At 54.6% G+C, this 20,388-nt stretch overlaps 2 protein-coding genes across 16 annotated transcripts in view; one reads left to right on the top strand and one right to left on the bottom strand.

The window, feature by feature from the left end:
* The window catches only part of TXNRD2 (thioredoxin reductase 2), a 41,408-nt gene extending 33,694 nt beyond the window's left edge, over nt 1–7,714 (bottom strand). The window contains exons 1-5 of one of the 2 annotated variants that reach the window (XM_081123393.1): nt 7,595–7,714; nt 4,312–4,380; nt 2,706–2,762; nt 2,222–2,366; nt 1,527–1,601 (exon numbers count right to left, since the gene is read on the bottom strand). In XM_081123393.1, the coding sequence (XP_080979519.1) occupies nt 1,527–1,601; nt 2,222–2,366; nt 2,706–2,762; nt 4,312–4,380; nt 7,595–7,706 (458 nt within the window). In that variant the 5' untranslated portion in view covers nt 7,707–7,714. The remainder of the gene's footprint in view (nt 1–1,526; nt 1,602–2,221; nt 2,367–2,705; nt 2,763–4,311; nt 4,381–7,594) is intronic. The other variant, XM_081123392.1, reaches the window with a different exon arrangement.
* COMT (catechol-O-methyltransferase) lies at nt 7,636–20,034 on the top strand. Of its 14 annotated transcripts, none has more exons than XM_081123404.1 (8): nt 7,745–7,799; nt 8,503–8,820; nt 10,086–10,196; nt 11,253–11,337; nt 13,696–13,975; nt 14,849–15,042; nt 15,402–15,533; nt 19,261–20,034. In XM_081123404.1, exons 5-8 carry the CDS (start codon nt 13,696–13,698, stop codon nt 19,459–19,461), a joined length of 807 nt encoding a protein of 268 aa, XP_080979530.1. In that variant the 5' UTR covers nt 7,745–7,799; nt 8,503–8,820; nt 10,086–10,196; nt 11,253–11,337; the 3' UTR covers nt 19,462–20,034. The 14 variants fall into 14 exon arrangements, with proteins under 14 accessions (XP_080979525.1, XP_080979520.1, XP_080979531.1 ...); XM_081123407.1 differs by having other exon boundaries at nt 7,770–7,799; nt 10,091–10,196; XM_081123403.1 differs by having other exon boundaries at nt 7,791–7,913; nt 10,091–10,196.
* Nucleotides 20,035–20,388: the final 354 nt, after the last annotated feature.

Here is a 20,388-nt window from a genome sequence, read left to right as displayed (position 1 = left end):
TCTCCCCAGGGGATTCCCTGGGACCTGGTGGCCACAGTTGCCAGGCAGGGATGGAAGCCAGGTCAGCGCAGTCCTTAGAGCCCAAGCACAGCCCTGGTGTGTCATGACAGAAGTGTCCGGGCCTCCCCTGGAATCAGTCTTTGTCGCTTAGGCACATTCCACCAGGAAGAGGTCCCCATGTGCACCCAGTTACCCCAAAACATCCCAGCCACCAATTTCCTGCTGGCAGAGAGGGTGCCCAGAAGATAGGCATCACTCCCAACTTTTAGGGGACAGTGAGGCCAGGAGAATGGGTGTGATGAGAGCACAAGGGTGGTGGGGAGCAGTGTGTGCAGAAGCAACTCACCCTTTCTAATCACAAAGGCGATGCTTTGGTAAGCCCTCACTGCCACCTTGCCCTTGCATTCCCCCCAGTGCCAAGCCCTGTGCCTCCATGTCCCACCTGAAGCTCCTACAGGAATCCTCACTCACTCCACAACCCATTAACAGCTGCAGGACACAGACACACAATTCCACACCAGCCCCCCTCTGTGGATGGCTCTAGAGCCAGCCCAGTGTCTGGCCTGTTTGGTGCCTATCTGAGGTCAGACAGAACAAATGGCAGAGCCTGGTGTCTCCAGAAAACTCCACTGGAGTCCCACTCGGAGAAGAAATGACATGATGTGGCTTGACTCCCTGGGGGACCACTGGGGAAGCCAGGGTAGCAGCATCTTGGCTCAGCTTTCTTAGGTTAGAGGGCACAAAACAGCTGCCTACTGCACAGCCCAGGAAGATCCCTCTGGACCAAGCTAGGGATGCTCCAGTGAGGGCCACCAGACCTCTGAGGGAGCACTGTATCCTCCATAACCCAAGTACAGTTTCGGGCACCTCTCCCCTAAGGACGGAAGGAGGCTTCAGAGGGAGGAAGTGTCAGCATCTGGGCTGGGGATCCCAAAGGGCTAACGGGGCCTGGTGGTCTTAGGCGAGAGTGATCGTGTCAGACATTTGCTCTAGCACACAACGCCGGGCCCCTTCATCATGCCCAGGGGGCCAGAGTGTGCAACAAAGTGTGACGTTCACAGTATAGAGGGTGTGAGGTGTGGGGCTGGGAGGTGAGAGGTGAGGAGTGGGGTTCGCAGTTGTTTGCACCAGCTAGGCTGGGCTCACTTGGCTCCTTACACATAGGTGGTCCACCCTCGCAGGAGAGACCATCCGAGGAAGAGACCATCCAGTTGGATGGTCCATGCCACACCCCCATGTCTGGCCCACGTGCTCTCAGCCCTAAGCACATCTGCTCCCTGATATGGCCCCGCTCTGGTCATTCCACTCACATCCCCCTCACCCATTGTTGCTTTGGGCTCTGTTGGTGCCACCCCGCAGAGTAGCCTCCATGCCCAGGGCAAGTGCCTGTCAGCTGCTTATCTGCACCTTCCACCGTATGAGCAGGGACTTCTCATCTTATTGCTGCTGAGCCTCCCATGAGTAAGGGCTTGTCAAGGTCTGAAATGACCCAGAGGAGGCCAGGGGATGGGGTGAAGCTTCAGTACCTTTCCTGCAGCTGGACCCGGTGCCCCCAGTTCAGGGACTTCACGTAGTTTTGAACAGCCTCTGCCATTTTCCTCCTGTTATTGCACAAAACAGAAAGTTTTGAGTGGCATCTGTGGAGTCCCAAACAGACTGCTAGATGCAAATAGTGTGTTAACAGAAACATCAAGAATTGAAAGGTATTTCTAAAAATGGTAAAACATGGTATCCCTCCCCATGGCCATCACCAGTCCCAGGTTTGGGGCTGTGGACTTTTGGACTCATAGGAAACAGGGCTTTGGTCCACAGTGGTCAGGACACAGCAGCAGCCCGGCGTCCAGGTCACCTGAGAACCACGAAGGGGCCTGCCTGTGCATGGCTCTGAGTGGACCACCCACCGCTGCTAAACTAAAAAGGCTCCCACCCCAAACCACTGGCCTTAGGGTCAGGTTGTCCTCTGTGGGAGTGTCCTGAGCACTGTAGGACCTTTAGCAGCATCCCAGGGTGCCACCCAGTAGATGTAGCAGCACACACCTCCCCCACCCCTGTGGTGATAACCAAAAATGTCTCTAGACATTGCCAAATGTCTGAGGCCCAGGGCTGCCCCAGGTGAGAAGCCCCCTTGGGACAGCACGCTCCCCCAAGGGTTAACAGATGAATAAGCCTCTGCCTCCTCCATGGGTAGAAGAAAAGCACAGGGAACAGCCAGGTTCCTCACCAGTCATGTGGGATCTGCTGGGGCACCTCCCAGCCATAGTGGGGGGCATCTCGGATCATGCCCCTCAGCAGCGCTGCGTGGTGCATCAGCTTCTTGGGGATGCAACCGACATTCACACAGGTGCCGCCAAGGCCCCACCTGGTGCCTAGTATGTTGAGAAAAGCACATTTAGATTTATATTCAGGAGACTCCAAAGGCTTTCCTGTTCTTCTACAGTTTAGAATTCCTTTAGGTTGTGGTTTGTAACTCAAACATGGCCTGGGTGACCCTGCCCTACTTATCTGCTCTGTATAATTGTGTTCAGAGTCATTTTTAAGAGCAAGGAACTTTAAAGTAATGGCAGCTCACAGGAGAAACAGGACACTCTCTGGAGACTCTGGAAGGCAGGGGTGACTGGTTCTGGGCTCAGCTGCCCTCTGTACCATGAACTGCCCTCCCCTACCCTCTTCCCCAGGACACACGGCTCCAGTCAGGGGCTGCCTACCTCGTGGGGAAGGCTCCACGTAGTCAACCACGGCCACCTTCTTTCCCAGCTGAGCGGCTAGAATGACAAGAGAGGGCAGGTGGACACAACCGGGGAGCTACTTTGGGGCTGGGGATCCCAGGGGCCTATGTGACCCAGAAGAGGTTGGGAAAGGACCAGGGTGAGTGGCACCTGCCAGCTCTACACTTGGGTCTCCCCCTGCCTGCTGCCACCCAGCTGTGCTGTCCACAGATGGAAACACTCTTCTGACCAGCTCTCCCTCGCCTCCTACCCTACCTGGTTCCAGGCCTAGACACTCAGCACAAGCCCAGTGCCCACCTGAGCCCAGCATCCACCTCAAGCCTGCTAGGAGGCATTGAAGGAGTGCCACTCCCCAGGAGAGGCCCCAGATTTGCCAGGCCCTCCCAGTGGACTTGCTTCCTCCTCTCCATCCCACCAGACACCACAGGAGGCCTCCATCCACTGCCTCGGTCTACTCCCATCAGGGACCCCCGGGGGGGCCTTTGCTACCTCGCTCTCAGAGTGAAGACACCAAAGCTCTGAAGAAGTAATGGTTAAAAATTCTCACGGCTCGATGGGCATGCAATGCAACATACAGATCCTGTATCATAGAAATGTACGTTTAAAACCTATATGATCTTTTTAACCAATGTCACCCCAATAAATTTAATTCTTAAAAAAACCTATATAAAAAAAATTCTCACAGCTTGATGAAAGCTATAAATCCACAGATCCAAGAAGTTCAATGAATTTTAGCAGAAAAACAATGAACAGCTACACCAAGGCATACCATCATTACATTGCTCCAAACCAATGAAAAGGGAAAAAAATCCTAAAAAAAAAAAACCACACAGAGGAAAAAGACACACTACAGAGCAACAAAGATAAAGATGGAGGGAGATTTCTCATCAGAAACAATGCAAGGGAGAAGACGGGAGACAACATCTTTAGAGTACTAAAGGAAAAAAACTGTCTACCTCAAATTCTATACTCAGAGAAAGTATCTTTAAAAAATGAAGGCAAAGCCCAGCCGGGCGTGGCTAAGAACACGGACAGCGGAGCCAGTGATGGGAACTGGACGTGCAGGAGGGGGACAATTCTGAGTAGAGCCAGCTCAGCAACAAAGACTGAAGGGAGGTGAATGAGGGCCACAGCTAACGGGGCAGGTGAAGAGCAGGGAAGGCAGGGCAACCGCCAGGGCGAGGCACAGGGCCAGAGGGACCTAGGGAAGCATTTGCAAAACAGCGAAGAGGCAGGAGGCAGGGGTGGTCTGAGGGAGGCCGTGGGTGGTGGAAGACATATCCCATGGGTGGAGGGAGATCCTATGAGGCCTGGGGCTGGCACCAAGGATGGCAGGCTCAGACTTGGGGTTCCAACCTGACTGATGTGTGCTGCACAGACAACTGGGGTGCAGTGGGGAGCAGGGCACAGTGACAAGACTGCAGGGGTGATCCTGGCAGGGTGATAAGGCCCTGGAGGCCAGTTGCGGAGACAATGCATTCTGCTCATGGCCTCTCAGGGCACATCCCCACCCAGGCCTGAGGACAACACCCATTCCAGGGGACCCTGAAAACTTGGTGACACTAGCGGGACACAGGACACGTACCTTCCTTGGCACAGGCCAGCCCGCCGGATCCCCCACCGATCACCAGGAGATCGTACTGCTGCTGCCCTGCTGGGGTAAGGGATAAGCCGTAAGAAGGAAGGGTAGGACAAGCCTGGGGCACCAATCCCAGAAGGTGACACACAATTTCCAAAGGACAAGCAGCCCCGTCTGGTTAAAACTGGCAAAGGATCTGTTTCATTGGATGAAAGACCCCACCCTGTGATGGCTGGGATGTGGTGCATACACATGGAGCAGAAGGCAGCAACTGGGCTAGCATCTGCACAAGTCTCGAGACTACACTGTGCCAGGAGAGATAGGGAGATGTGCAATTGTGTTTGCAACTCCCACCACCACCATTCAAGAAGGAAATTTAACTGGCAGGACTGTTCTGAATTCCAAAGTCACCCAAGGTTCTGAGCCAGACAGGATGCAAAGGTTTTTCTTGCACCCACCTGTCTTTCTGTTGTGAAGGTTACCTTGTTATAAGTGAGGGACAATTAAGAGCTGTTCCTGCATCTGGTAGCACAGCCAGGCCTCTCCGAGTGCCTGGTACACACGGACTCTAGAGGGAACCCACTCTGAACAACAGTAAGAGCTGTGGGGCCCTGAGTTCCTCCCTGAAACGCCTTTGGGGTTCACTGTGATGTCACCTCAGAGGTAGGCAGCCTGCATTCCCCACTCTTGCAACTGGCACAGAGGTCTGCTCAAGTCTTTGCTGCCCTGCAGAAAGCATCATCTGTGTCTCTTCTGCAAGGCAGTCAAGAGACAGCCAAAAAGAAGACATGGAGGAAGGGAGGGCAGGTGTGCCCTTAGGTATGGCCAGCTTGGGAGAGCTCTAACCCAAGGCCCCAGTTGGGGATACCCAGCGCAGACACAGGCCTGCTTCCTGTGGAGAAGGAAGAAATAATAGAAAATTATCAGTCCACGGAGCGGAAGGGAGGGCGCAGACTACTGCCAGGGTGTCTGGAGTTGGCCGCTGTTCTCAGGCAAAGTCAAGGGTCCTGGGTCTGCCATTCAAGGCCAACGAGCCATCCCCACACCAGCATCAGAGTCTGGGCCTGTCAGTGAGAACAGTGCAGTTGTTTTTGCAGCTACCTCAACCTTCCAGGCTGTGGAGAAAACGCCCAGAGTCCCATGCCCCTCAGGGACCCCGGCTCAGTAGACAGCCCACAGGCTGGGGTTCGGGGCCTATGCTCCTACAGGGACACTGGAGCTCGAGCCTAGAGGAGGCCCTGGGTTGCAGTTGAGGAAGCCTGGGGAGCAGCCACCCAGAGCTGTGTCCAGGCACTCAGTCCATGTAGGCAGCCTGCCCATGAGGACACTCAGCTGTGCCCACCACACAGCAGGGCTCATCCAGGTTCCCTCCCGCAGGAGTCATCCAAGGGCACCTGAGATGCATGTACATGTACTTACAGACCTAATGGAGCCATAACTCAGTTCAAGCAGCCAGTCCAAAGTGGACCCAATTCCAAATTCAACTCAAAGACTCCGAAGAGGCCTTAAACTGCTGTCAGTTACTCTGATGGCTTCGATATGAGCCCAGAGAACCAAGAACCAACTGCTGTTTGAGAAACGCTACGGCCACGCCAGATGAGGAGCACAAGCCTGCTGGGCAGGGCCCGATCTCTCCGGCTGCCTGCGGGAGCAACCGGCGGAGGCTTTGCCCAGGAGAACACCCCTACCTTCCATTGCAGGAGCCTGTCCTTCTTGCCGCCACAGCAGGCAAGAGTTGCCTACTGAGTCTCCCTGCCCCTAAGCCCAGCCCAGTGCCTCCCTCCCCACCCAACCAGCTACCAGGCAGAGGGCAGGAGAGCAGCTGGTCATGTGGATTATGGGCTTATCTTTAGCGGTTTGCTCTCCCCACTCACTGTGCACACCCAGGGGCCCTCTGGGACTGATAACCACTTGGAAGAGCCAGCAGTGGAGCTTTCTGTAAGTGTAGGAAATCTGCCTTTAAACTCGTGGGAAGGCTTAGGTTGCCTGCTGGGGAGAGAGGACACTGAAGGACCCCAGGATGGGCGAGGTGGGAGCTACTCCACAGGGTTACCTGGAGGCACCTCACAGCCTCGCCTTCCCCACCTCAGCCAGGCCAGGCAGGCAGGGCTAGCCCAGAAAGGTCCGTCTGCCGTCTGGCCTTTGTGTTCTTAGCCCACTGTCCTTTCTTTTTCTGCTCCTGTTTGAACACAGTGCCTGGCACAGGAGCCCAGCAAGTGTGGCAAGGCTGAGCGAACGGCTCGCTGGGAGAGGAAGTGGCCCAAGCGTGTGCCGGCTACCTTGGGGAGACCCTGGCAGCAAGTGTTAGGGGACGGGTGACACCGGCAGCACTGTCGCGCTGGTTCCTGTTCAGGGGCCGCATCAGCTCCCCCCCCCCCCCAAGCTTGGGACAGAGCGAGCAGCATCTTTCTGCTCTCAGAGACGAAGCTGCGAGGCTGAGATGAAGGTGGTTTAAAATCCCATCAGGTGTCCTTGTTGGGGGTTGGCCGTGTCTGCTCTTCGCCCCGGCCCTGGGAGGCAGAATCCTGGGGGCATCGCCTCCTGCCCAACTGAAAACTAAAGACTCGGCCCCAAGGCCAAGGGGTTACCCAGGCCTGACGACCCTGGACACGGCAACTCCTGTTCACAGATCTTTTCCTGGGCTCCGCTGGGTTTGCCAAGGCGGCACCCTACAGAGATCTGCCCTGGTCTCCAGTCCTCCGCTGGCCAGGGGCCGGACCTCTCCTCTTCCCACTGCCCCCGCCTGTCCTTGCTCAGGCCCCCAACACTCGCTCCAACCCTCGGAGGGCCGCCCCGCCGGACCGACGGCACTCCCGCGCCTGCGGCTATGCGAGTCGCGCCCTGGTTTGGTCAGTGTCCCTCGTGGCACCAGGAGGATGATCCCTGTGTCCTCTCCTGCGCGCCAGGGCACCTGCAGAGCGCGGCGGGCAGCGGTGCTCAGCTGTCGGCGCCCTGGGGTCCCTCACGGACCCCCCGAATGTGTTGTCCTGAGGACTTGGTGTAAGGCCACTAGGGCCTTGGGGACGGGGTGGCCGGAGGTGGAGGGGGGCGATGGGTGTGCAGGGCACGGCCCCCGGCAACCTCAGGACGTGAGCCGCGCTCGTCCTCGGGACTCTAGTTACTACCGGGCTGGGGGTGGGGGGAGCGAGCACAAGGAATGGTCACCCAGCTGCTTTCCCCTGGAAAGGGGTCTCGGGGTGGCTGGAAGCTGGAGGGCTCCGGGGCCCCGCTGACGCGGCTGCACGCGGGGACACCGCCGCGGGACACGCGGGGCCGGACCCCACCCTACCTGCAGCGAGCTGCGCCGCGCCCCGCACCCCGCCCGCCGAGGCTGGCGGCAGCCCCCGGAAGCGCGCGCGCGGTCCCAGCGCGGCGGCCACCCGCACCGCCATCGCCGCCATCGCGGGGCCTCGCTGCCGGGCTGCCCGCCGCGCTGCCTGCGCCGATCGGGGTGCCTGCGGGGCCGGGTGAGTGCGCGCGGCCCGGGGGCCGAGGTGAGTGCGCGCGGCCCGCGGGCCGGGCCGGGAAGAGGGCCGACCTGCCGCCGGGCTCCGACCTGATCCGACTGGGCCGGGGGATCGGACCGGGCGGGGGGATTCCGACCTCGGGTAGGAGGCTCTGGACCTGGAGTTAGGGATTCGTTTGGAGGGGTGGGGCATTCGGGCCCCGAGGAACGGATCTGGCCTTGGGGGGTCCTCTGGACGGGAGTTTGCGGGAGGGGAGCCAGACTTGATTGGGGGAGTGGGAGGCCTGTGCAGGTGTGCAAGGTCCGACTTGGGGATAGGGCTCTAGACAGGGGTGGGGTATCCCACTTCTGGTGGGGATCCAGGCTTCCAGGGTGGGGGGCCTGTGTCTGGGGAAGGGCTGTGACCTGGAGACGGATTGCAGAGTCAGGTCCTGACTCCCCGTGAGAGGGTCACCCTTGGTCTTTGAGCTGGGGTGGGAACCTTGGGTGTGGTAGGATAGTGAGGGCCCAGGCCCAGAGGGGCTCAGTGATATTCCCAACAGGTTCTCTCTTGGAGGCCTTGGGGTACCCCCAGGCCTTTCCTTTCAGGGGAATAGCTGCCCCACCAGGGAGGCAATGACAGTAGCCCAAGACCCATCAGGGCGGGGTCTGGGTGGTTCGGCCTCATTGCACCACCAAGAGAAAGGGGAAGGCACCCTAGGCCTGACCTGCTAACGTTGTGGTTTTTCCAGCCAGGCACTTTTGCGTCCTTTGCCTGAGACTGAGCTCCCCTGGGTGCCTGGCTGGAGCTGACTGTGAACCCAGTTTGTGAGTCCTGAAGGCAGACAGTTGAGAAGAGCTCTTAAGGGCCTGTAGGTGGTGGAGTGAGGATGGCGGTGGCAAGCCAGTGGATTCTGGGTTTGTAGTTTGAGTGTTTGGGGTTGATGGCGCGGACATCAGTGCTACCAGCAAGGTTATATCCTGGAGCAGGACCTGGAAAATAAGGGAGTTCCCTTGGACTTTCTGAGTGGGACATGCAGCAGCAGCTCCTCCAGGGGCAGAGACTGCCGGTACGTGATTTGTTGTGGTGATGAGTTCTTTAAAATTTATATCAAGTTGTGGGGCTCTTTTAGATCCTGGAGGAAAAGAGGCAGCAACAGCACAACCTGCACCCCAGTAAGGGTCTGGGCAGTTAAGTTTTAGTTCTTAGCGATGCCAAGTCGGGAGGGAGGAAAATGGAAACATCAGTTTGGAGTGTTAGAGCCAGCTATTGAAGGAAACTAGAAATGATTTGGTAAAGGCTGACAATATGCGTAAGGTGGCAGGATCCCACCCAGTTCATAGGTAGATGATTAAACCTCAAAGACAGTAACAGGACTGGAACCTGATAACCCACAGGACATGTTCTTTTTCTCCACTGCGAAATTTCTCTCTACAGTCACTTTTCTGTTTGATCAAAGATAAGTAGAGTAATTATTCTTGTTTAATATAATTCTGCTCTCATTAAATTTGGCCTGACTTATTTATATAAAGCTGTCGACGTGAGAAATGTCCCAACGAACCTGTAGAGAATTGTTATGAGTTTATTTGAGCCAAACTGCCAACTGCAAAATCTCAATGGCTTGAGAAGGTGCTCCTGAGAATGGCAGTTTTGCAGCTTATTTTATACATTAGAATCAAAGGAGGAGGCATAGGAGGGTTACATGGACTTCATTAGTGATAGACTAAGGGGGGCAGAGAAAGCAAAGTGGGAAGGGGGGGAAATATCTGGGGTTGGATAAAACAACAGAGAGACAAATACTTCTTTTACATTGGTGGTTACAGGATAGTTATAATTAACATTTACATTATATAGAGAGGGTAGGTGGGGAAGAACATAACAGTGAGGGGTTCTGTGGTCTTGTGATTTGGTGCCCTGAGGGGGCTCAAGAAGAAGATACCTGACATTTCAAAAGTATGTTACCTTAGAGGCAAAAAAAAAAAAATAGGATCACAAGGTAAAGATTAACCTTTGCCAAGGAAGCTACAGGCCTTGACTACCCACCATGACTCACTTTTAGGAATTTTTATGTTCAGACCATCCTACATGGTTACTTCCCATCTCTGAATTTGGAAGGCCTACCATGCAGGCCCCCCCTGAGCTTGTCAGGTTTTGTATGTGGGACCTTTGCAAAGGGGCCAAAGGCATTTCTAGTGACCTTTTACAAGGGTTTAAAATGAGCCTAGGAGCCAAGTCATATAGTTCATCTTTTTAAAGAATTTTTAAGAGTCTCAGTAACATCCACTGATGCTTACTTGCAATATATTTATGAAAAACGTTTCCATTTCCTTTAAGGAAAGATGAATGTCATCTAAGATGTGTTAAATGTGAAAACAAATACTGACTAGCTGACAAAGTGATCCCCAGCCTCAGGAGCCCATGAGCCAGGAGGGGCAGACTTGCAGGGTGAGTGGAGTCCCCCACTTGCAGATGTTGGGGAGCTGGGCATTGGTGAAGTTTAACTGTGCGCCAAGCTGGATGTGGCCAAGCACTTTTGTCACAAAGGATTATGGAGCTAAATGTCCAGGGGTTGATGGCTCTGGGTGTCAGTGGCCCATCTGCCTGCCGCCTACCTACACCTGAGGCTGGCCAGGGGCTTGGCCCAGCTGCCAACTGTCTTGATCGCACCCTTTGGGTCTCAAGGTGGATTATTGGTGATCATAGTTGATGGAACTTATGGTTTGGGTGTTGCACGGAGAATACTTAAGAATGGGTTTATATAAGGAAAGTTTTTTTGGGTGGCGTGTTATTGTGTTTTGGGGAAAGAGGGTCTGTCCCTCGCCCATGTCTGTATGCTGTCTATGAGGAGATATATGCTGGATGCACACACTGGCCACGTAGAAAGGGAGCATGTGGGGTGGGCAAATTTTGGTCAGGAAGACCCCTTCTGCTGCCTCCAAGAAGGGAGATGAGCTTGCACCCAGGGAGGCAGGTGTCCCTCTAGGTGTCCGTGCAGGCCCTGCTGAATGAGGTCTGGATCAGCAGGCAGACAGCAGGCCTGCAGAGAGGCATTCCTGAGTGCCTGGGTCCCCCAGGGAGAGGGGAGCTGGGCTGTTTTTCTAGATCCTGCTTCCTTATGGGGAATGGCATGTCCCCTTCCCTTTTTGGAACAGGGAATGCCAGAAGCAGGGCTGCTTGTGCTATTGTTTTCATTGTTTTCTTTTTACTGTAGTAAAACATACATAATTTAAAATTTGCCATTTTCACACTTCCAAGTGTGTAAATCAATGGCATTGTATAACCATTGCCACTATTTCCACACCTTTTCCATCATCCCAAACAGAAACCCTGTACCCATTCAGCAGTAATTTCCCCTCTCCCCAGCAACCTTTATTCTACTTTGTCTCTATGGAATTGCCTATTGTGGGTATTTCATATAAGTGGAATCATACAATATTTATCCTTTTATGTCTGGCTTATTTCACTTAGCATACTGTCTTTTTTTAAAAATCCTCACCCTAGGACATGCTTGCGGGGTTGGTGGAGAGAAACATCAGTCAATTGCCTTCTGTACGTGCCCCGACTGGGGATCGAACCTGCAACCCAGGTATGTACCCTGACTGGGAATCGCACCAACAACCTTTTGGTGCCTGAGACGACACTCCAACCTACTGAACCACCTCTGCTGGTCACATAATGTCATGAAGGTTCATCCATGTAGTAGCATGTATCAGTGCTTCATTCATTTTAATAACTAAATAATATTCCATTGTACGGATAGACCACATTTTGTTACCCATTCATTGACTGAAGGACACTTGGATTATTTCTACACTTTGGCTGTTACATATAAAATGCTGCTATAAATATGGGTGAACAAGTATCCATTCAAGTCCCTGCTTTCAGTCATTTTGGGTATGCACCTAGGAATGGAATTGCTGGGTCATATGATAATTCTGTATTTAACATTTTCTAGGGCTGTCAGCAATGTATGAGGGTTCCAATTTCTCCACATCCTCACCAACACTTATTTTCCGTTTTTTGTTAATCCTCACTGGAGGATATTTTTTCCATTGCTTTTCCAGAGCAAGTAGAAGGGGGAGAGGAGAGAGAAAGAGAGAAACATCCATGTGAGAGAGACACATCGATTGGTTGCCTCCTGCACTCACCCTGGCCTGGGCCAGGGATCGAGCCTGCAACAGAGGTACGTGCCCTTGGCTGTAATCGAACCCGGGACCCTTCAGTCCACGAGCAGACACTCTAACCACTGAGCCGAACCGACTAAGGCATTTTTATTTTTAAATACCCATCCTAATCAAGTAGTATCTCATTGTGGTTTTGATTTGCATGCCCCTGATAATTAATGATGTTGAGCATCTTTTCATGTACTTATCAGTCATTTGTATATCTTTGGAGAAATATCTATTCAAGTCCTTTGCCCATTTTCTAATTGGGTTTTTTGTTGTTGCATTGTAGGAGTTCATTATATATTCAGAATATTAAAATCTCATCAGGTATATAATTTGCAAACATTTTCTCCCATTCTGTGGGTTGTCCTTTGGCTTTCTTGAGTGGGTCCTCTGATGCCCAAAAGTTTTTAATTTTAATGAAAGTCTATTTATGTTTCTTTTGTTGCTTGTGCTTTTGATGTCATAGTCTAAGAATCTATTGCCAAATTCAGGGTCATGAAGGTTTACTACTGTATTTTTTTCTAAGAGTTTTATAGTTTAAGCCACTGATTTTCAATCTTTTTCATCTCATGGCACACATAAACTAACTGCTCAAATGCTGCGGCAAACCAAAAAATATATACTTTTTGTCGATCTGACCAGAAAAAAACCACCAGAGTGTTCCTGGCACTCTGGTTAAAAAAAAACCATTTGCCCTGGCCGGTGTGGCTCAGTGGTTAGAGCATCAACCAGCGGCAGATTGAAGGGTCCCAGGTTCGATTCCGGCCAAGGGCAGGTTTGATCCCCGGCCCCAGTCAGGGTGAGTGCAAGAGGCAACCAATTGATGTGTCTCTCTCACATCGATGTTTCTCTCTCTCCCTCCATCCCTTCCACTCTCTAAAAAATTAATGGAAGAATATTCTCAGGTGAGGGAGGATTAACAATACAAAATAACAGAAAAGGCCCAGTATCTCACCACCCAAATGCACTACTAGTAATAATAGTAAGGATAAATAAAGCAACATAGGTGTATGGTTGGGAAGCACTAAGCACGCAGACAGGAGCACAGTGGAAAGTTACGGATCTTCAGGTGGAACAGGCCGCCCGCCACTGATTCCTGTCCGTCTGTGCCCTGGGAGACGCTCTGTCCTTGCCCACCCTGCCGTCTCCCCGTGTGATCCCCTCACCTGTGCGGCGTGTCCTGCCCGCGGGAGCCTTTCCCAGTGGGGCCTGGGAACTTCTGCAGAAAGATGCCTGATTCACAGTCTGTCAGGCTGGTGAGGCCCAGGGTCCCCCCCCACTGTGGTGCCAAGACCTGCACCTGGTTTCCTGTGCCTGCTCGGGGCTTCTGGCCTTCCCCTGTAAGCTCTATTATCTGCTGCAATGGCCCATTTTTCTCTTAACTTGTCTTTTTCTCACTGATTGGCATGTGCTGTTTGTAACTAGCACATACAAGTATGTCGCTTGGTCTAATGTTGCTTCCAAATTGATCATTGCTTTCCCGAGGCATAGGGCTTGGGCAGGAGGGTTGGACCTCTGCTCCTTGGCACTGGGGCACTTGGTTGACTCTGGAACCTTGGGCCCCCATCAGCACAAGGAGGAGAATGATAGCACCAACAGACTGAGGAGAAAGTGGGTGAGCCAGGAGAGCAGGTCTGCCCTAACTTGACGGGACTCAAGTCCCCAGCTGAGTCAGGACTGCTGGCTGGCCACCAAGCTCTGAAGCCGCTCCCCTCCCCCTGGCTCCTCCCCCCCTACTTTTCCCTTCTCCCCAACCAACCTCTGCCCTATTTCAGATGTTGGAGGCCCCACCCCTGCTGTTGGTAGCCTTCTTAGTGTGCCTGGTGCTGCTGGCACTGCTGTTCTTACTGCGACGCCATGGCTGGTTTCTTATTGGCTGGAATGAGTTTGTTCAGCAGCCCATCTACAACCTGCTAATGGGTGACACCAAGGAGCAGCGCATCCTGCGTTACGTGCTGCAGCATGCAGTGGCCGGGGACCCACAGAGTGTGCTGGAGACTATCGATGCCTACTGCTCACAGAAGGAGTGGGCCATGAACGTGGGCGACAAGAAAGGTAGGCAGCCTGGCCAGCAGGTAGTGGATACAGGAATGGGGACCCCAGGCCAGGCAGGATAGCCCATACAGGAGGGGCCTGTTATCACCCTGTTTCTGGGTATTGGGGTGGGGGGGCGCATCTGGAGACCTGGGGCCCAAGCCACCTGCCCAGCCAGGGACAAAGCTGTGCAGAGACCCTAACACCCACATCAACTGTCCCCATGGGGAGGGAGGGACATTTGATAAACCGCCCAGGCGGCCACTATTTAGTGTCTTCTCCTTTCCACAGACTAACAGCCAATATTAGAGGGGACAGCAGTGGCTCCATGCAGGCCCCGTACTCACACGCTGTCCCTCAGAGCCGGGGGCTGGTGCAGGGTGGCAGTGGGTTCCTGGGTGTCCCTGCCTGGCATGAGGGTGCAAAGGGCTCCGTGGACTCTGCCCAGTTTAGGCTTCCTGACCTTTTTGGACTCCAGCATGGGGCAAAGGCATGTGCTGTGCTACATGCCCTGAAGTCCAGCCCTGAGGACACACATGACAGCCACTGTGCAGCCCCCTCAGAGACCTTCACAGTGTTCAGCTCCAGGGAGCCAGGCAGGCCCTGAGTGTGGCCCATGGGTAGGGAGGGGTGAGGGCTTCCACAGAGGGCAGCTCTGGGTTAGGACCAGTAGGAGTCAGCCAGGGACATGGAAAGAGAGGGACCAATTTGTGGAAAGGCACGGAGGCCTAAGGTACCAAGGGAGCTTAGGTGGTTTGTACAGTGGGACCATGGCCTTAGGGGAGGGCTGGGGGCCAGGCATTGGGAAGGGCTGTTGCTTAGTCAGAAGGAACAGACCCAGGACTGGGACTGGGTCTCCTGCCTGCACTCACCCTCTCCTTCCATCCCCTGAAGGCCAGATCGTGGACACCGTGGTGCGGGAGCAGCGCCCCTCCCTACTGCTGGAGCTGGGGGCTTACTGTGGCTACTCAGCCATACGGATGGCCCGCTTGCTGCCGCCTGGTGCCCGCCTGCTCACAATCGAGCTCAATCCCGACTATGCTGCCATCACCCAGCAGATGCTGGACTTCGCAGGCCTGCAGGACAGGGTGCAACACTTCCCCCAGTGACGGATGTAGACACTGATGGGCCAGGGGTGGGTGGGTGGGTGGGATGAGATGGGCCAGGTGTTTGTGGGTGGGTGGGATGTGGTTCAAGGCCACATTTATCCTGCTGCAGCCAGGCCCTCCAAGCCCCCTGGGCCAGTTTTCACAGAACACTAGCAGCTCGGTGAGGGTGTTCTTGCTGCCCAGTCCCATAGAGCAGGAAACCTCCCCAGAGGGAGGGGGCAGAGTGGAGACTTGTCTCTCCAGAACCCCAGAGAAACTATGGGTGGACACTTCCTGGGTGTCCAGGCGGGGTGGTCTCTGACCCCCATGGCACCGGCACTGACGGAGCTCTGTTCTAGGTAACCGTTATCATCGGGGCCTCCCAGGACATCATTCCCCAGCTGAAGAAGAAATATGATGTGGACACGCTGGACATGGTCTTCCTGGACCACTGGAAGGACCGGTACCTGCCAGACACACTCCTCCTGGAGGTGAGCTGTGCAGCGGCCTGTCACGGATGGGCTGGCTGCTGGCACAGGGGCTGCCGGGCGGTAGGCCTCAGGCTCTCTGAAGAGCCAGGCGCTCCAGCTAAGTCCTGCCAAGGGTGGCCGTGGGGGCCACGGGTAGCCTGAGGTCAGGGAGCACAGAGGACGGGAGGTAGCCCTGGGGCAGGATGGGGACTGGAGGGAAGGGGTGCTGGGCAGCCTGTACTAAGGCAGCAGAGTGAGGACCCCATGGACCAGATGGTCTGATCCGAAAGGGCACAGGGCAGAAGAGGCAGAAGGGAAGCAGCCTGGCTGCCATGCTGGCCCAGCTGGACAGCTGGTGCTGGTTAGGGAAATCAGTGTCTCCTTCCCTTCTTCCTGAGGCTCCTTGTTGCATAACCCCCCATGCCCCCACCCCCAGACCAAGTGGTGACCAGTGGGCTGCCTTGTGTTAGGAGGCTGGAGCTCGGGGCCCTGTAATGAGCTGACACATGACCCTTAATATCAATAACCGCTGCCTTGTCCTTCCTGGGTGGTCAAGAGGACACTTAGAAACTCCTTGGCCCTCATGGAGGGTTTGGGATGCTCTGTCCCACCCCAGCCTCCCTGCCCGAGGGCCAGCCTGGGGCTGTCCCATGTTATCCATCCACTGCTCACCCACCTCAGCTCCCCCATGGCGTGGACACTCTGCCCAGTGCAAAGGGACTGTGAGCACAGGAGGCATGGCCACCGGAGCCACGGCTGAAGACTGGGCAGCACATCGAACCCAGTGGGCTCTGGTGGGTGTGCAAGGGCACGAATGTTCTAGGAGTGGGCTGATTTGGGGCAGAGGGCCAGGGTTGTGTGTGGAGGGCCTCAAATGCCACACAGGTGGGGGCACACAGTTCTAAGCACATGAGGGTGAAGGTAGACCTGTCTTCAGGAAAGATCCCTGTTGGGTGTGTGGAGAGGGGAGGGATGGCTGTGAGGAGGGTGGTGCAGATACCTGGAACCTCGGGGAGGCAGTAAGTGATAGTGGTGGAATGGGAGGGCATCCAGGGACTAGAAGTTGGACCGGTCACCTGTGTTGGCAGGTGGGGAGATGACAAGGAGACCCGTGGGGCAGCTGTGGGGAGCATGCCTGAGCTTGGGGAGGTCCACCAGGCAGGGGAGCATGAATCAGGTGTTAAGGGCAGAAACCAGGTGGCCAACCCAGCTGGGCCTATGTCAGGGAGTGGGGAGGATTTCAGCAGCTCTGGTGTGTGCAATAATTACAGGGGCCTGCATTATAGAATGGCAGCAAATATTGCCATGCAGTAACTGGAGACTGATAGTTTTCTCAGTGCTCCTTGTTCAAGGCTGGTAATTATCTCAAAAGAAGAGAAGCCGTGAATGGGAACGGCTGTAATTTTTAAGCTTGTGTTCTGCAGCCCCGCACCTGTGGCTCTGCAGGCGCCTGGCTTGTGCTGGGTCAGGGCCAGCTGCCCCTCCCCTCGGTTGGAAGTAAGGGGCTTACAGGAGCAGGTGGCAATTCAAAGTTGGATGGCCATTTTGAGGAGGCCTCAGTCACTTGTCACATAGGCATCTCCACAGGGCCGCTTGAGGTGTCCTCATACCATGGCAGCTGGCTGCCCCCAAAACCAGGGGCGAGAAAGGGCCAGAGATGGACAGAAAGAGCAGTGAAGGGCTGGGTGCTGTGTAGGACCTAATCTCTGAGGGCACGCCCTCTGGCTTCTGCCTTCTCTCAGTTACAAGCCAGTTGCTAAGCCCAGCCCACATCCACCTCTTAAAGGTCAGTGAACTGTGGACACAGTTTAAATATGTTTTTTATTGATTTCAGAGAGAGGAAAGGAGAGGGAGAGAGGAACAGAAACGTCAATGATTAGAGTCATTGATCGGCTGCCTCCTGCACGCCCCCAACTGGGGATGGAGCCCACAACCCGGGCGTGTGCCCTGACTGGGAATTGAACCGTGACCGCCTGGTTCATGGGTCATGCTCAACCACTGAGCCACACCAGCCAGGCTGTGGACATCTTTTAAAATCACCTCACACTTGGCATCCTGGTGCTCAGAACACCATTCCCTCCCTGTAGCAGTTAGCACAACAGGCTTGCTCAGACTCTGAGCTTCTGGCCAGAAGTCTCCAGGGGGTCTGTGTCCTATCAGGAGGCAACGTGGTGTCTGGGGAAAGGCAGTGCAGGTGCTACCTTCTTCCCCCTGTGACCAGCTTCCTCAGGGATGGCTGGGTCCTAGCAACCTCCAAAGGTGGCCGAAGCTTCCTTCCTTTCATTCCTTCTCTCCTGGTTAACTGGATGGTTTTTAGTGTCTGGTGTCTTTCAATCCACTGATAGTCCCATCTGTGGCCAGTGGTGCCCCAAGTCCTTCCGCATGACCCCTCGAGGCTGGAGCCTCCGATCCCAGCTCACCTTGTACACTTCCTGCCCCAGACCTGAGCTGCCCTTCTGGGGCCTGGGCCAGGGACACCTCGTCCCAGGCTGCTCTGTTTTGTCTTTTAAGGCAATATTGCCAGATAGTTTTCTTTTTCTAAGAGAAAACACTCCATGATTGATAATACTTTGTTCCAATTCTGTCTCCTGGGTTGCCCCAGCCTTGCTGACCTCACACCTGTGTGTTTTCTGAAGCTCTGGCTGGAGGGCCCTCAGTTTCCCCCACAGCTCACAAGCCAGAAGCAACCTCAGCTACCACCAGGAGCGCTGAGACCCCAGTAAGACTCTGTCCTAGGGCACAACCCTGGAGGGGTGCAGAGTTACAGTCTGATTTTCAGTCACTTGAAGATGCCCCACACATGGTCCTGCTGGCAATTTCAGACACACCTGGGGTCACTTGTTTGACTTTGTTTTTCATGTTTGGGATTGTTTTTGGTTTTTTTTAACTGTTATGATTATGGGGAAAAAAGTTCTGTGCTTCCAAAGTCAAATCCAGAAGACAAGGCAATCTGGGGGTGACCCTTACCCTAGTCTACCTCTCCCGCAAAATAAACATTTCCTCTTAAGGATTCTCATGCTATTGTTTCATGTAATCTAAGCAGCTCCTCCCTCAGCTTAGAGAGACTGTGAGTGCTGGAGGACCCAGGCTGTGTCCAGTTGCCTTTCCTTCCTTCTGCAGAGCCCAGGCCCGGGAATGCCAGCTGGCTGCCCAGGGCCCAGTCACTGATGGAATGGGGCATGTAGGATGCTGGGGATTGGAGATGTCCAAAGCGAATCCCTGAGGGGCAGGCTTGTGGGTTGGGAGATCTGCCCCTCCACTGCCTCCTCCCCCTAGCACTGCAGGGTCATCCTGGTCAGGCCAGATTACATCTCCAGTGACCACCCCCAGGAGCCACACACGGGGCACCAGGCATTCCTCCCACCTGGAGAAGCCGTATTTTCTTGGCACCGGTGATGAGGGACCCACTGGCCCCATCACCAACCCCACTCGTCTAGCTAGCATTTAGTGAGGCCCTATTGGTACCGTGCACAGTTCTAGGGCCAAGGATGCAGGAGTGAATGGCGAAGGGAAAGATCCTCCCTCACAGAGCTGATGTTTAGAGGTGGGACCTGCACTCAGCACAGCCCTCTCCTGCAGTGCGCCCTGCCAGGGAGGAGATGGGGGGCTGCAAAGACCCTTGTGACCCCAGGAGGTATGGGGCCAACACCAGGGTCAGGCCAGTATATGGTGCACCTGTCTTGCTGGTTTGGAGCAGGCTTGATGAGCACCTCTGACTCACCCCCTCCAACTGTCTTGTCCCCTGCAGGAGTGTGGCCTGTTACGAAAGGGGACAGTGTTGCTGGCTGACAACGTCATCATCCCTGGAGCACCGGAGTTTCTGGCGCACGTGCGTGGGAGCAGCCGCTTTGAGTGCACGCACTTCTCCTCCTTCCTGGAGTACTCACAGACGGTGGATGGCGTGGAGAAGGCCGTCTACCTGGGTCCGGGCAGCCCAGCACAGCCTTGACCGCCTACCCTGCTCTGGATCCCTCGCCAAGACGGGTTATGCTGCTGCCAACTCCGCTTCTGCTGTTCTGGGGCCTGTCCTCAATGCAGCACACTTGAGGCCTGGGATGCCAAGGCCAACCCACACTGGCACCTCTGCTCACAGCTCCCGGCTACCCCAAGAGCAACGTGCTCACCATGCAAAACCACTGCAATAAATCTGGAAAGTATCTGTAAATATCAAATTAGGGTAAACGGTGCCCATGGCTGTCACTCACCCCCACCAGCAATCCAGTAGGGTTTCTTACATAGACAGGTCCTTGGGCACAGTAAATGGGGGAAGTTGGGAACATCTGGAAACTTGGGCTATGCACTCACAGCCTGTCCTCAAGCTTTGCTGTCACCAGGTGGCAGCAATGCCTCTGTGATGGCACTGTGACCAACACTACTTCACACCTCTGACTCCTCTGATTTCTTTAATCTCCTTTTTAAAAATGAAATGCAACTTGACTAAGATTGGCTGACTGTTATTAACCTTCTATATCAATATCATGACTAAAAAATACTAAAATAAAGATCTAAATATTTAAATATAATAGGTCAGCTTTGTGTGTTTTTTCAACCACTGCGCTGCTCCTTCTTTCCCCTGGTGCCCTCCACTTTGAAGCCAAACACCCAGCACTCCCCTTGACTGGATGCTAAAGTTGCCCGTATGCCCTGAGAGCTCCCAGCCCCAACGCTGCTCCTCCAGTGGCCAGGCCAAGGACTCCTGCCACAGCCCCACTGAGGCTGTCTGACCTGGGAAACCAGAACAGGGCAGCTGGCCACCCTTCCCACCCATCTCTGACCAAGCAGGTGTTGGGGAATGGGGGACTCGGCCCTGCAGCAGTGCCAGGCATGGTCTCTTCAGCCCCCGGCCCCTGTGGAAGCACCTCTCCAATCCCACTCA

The sequence above is a fragment of the Miniopterus schreibersii genome, assembly GCF_964146895.1.
Source record: "Miniopterus schreibersii genome assembly, chromosome: 20".
NCBI lineage: Eukaryota > Metazoa > Chordata > Mammalia > Chiroptera > Miniopteridae > Miniopterus > Miniopterus schreibersii.
The sequence above is the reverse complement of the archived record's forward strand: the minus strand, read 5'-3'. Positions and strand labels throughout refer to the sequence as shown.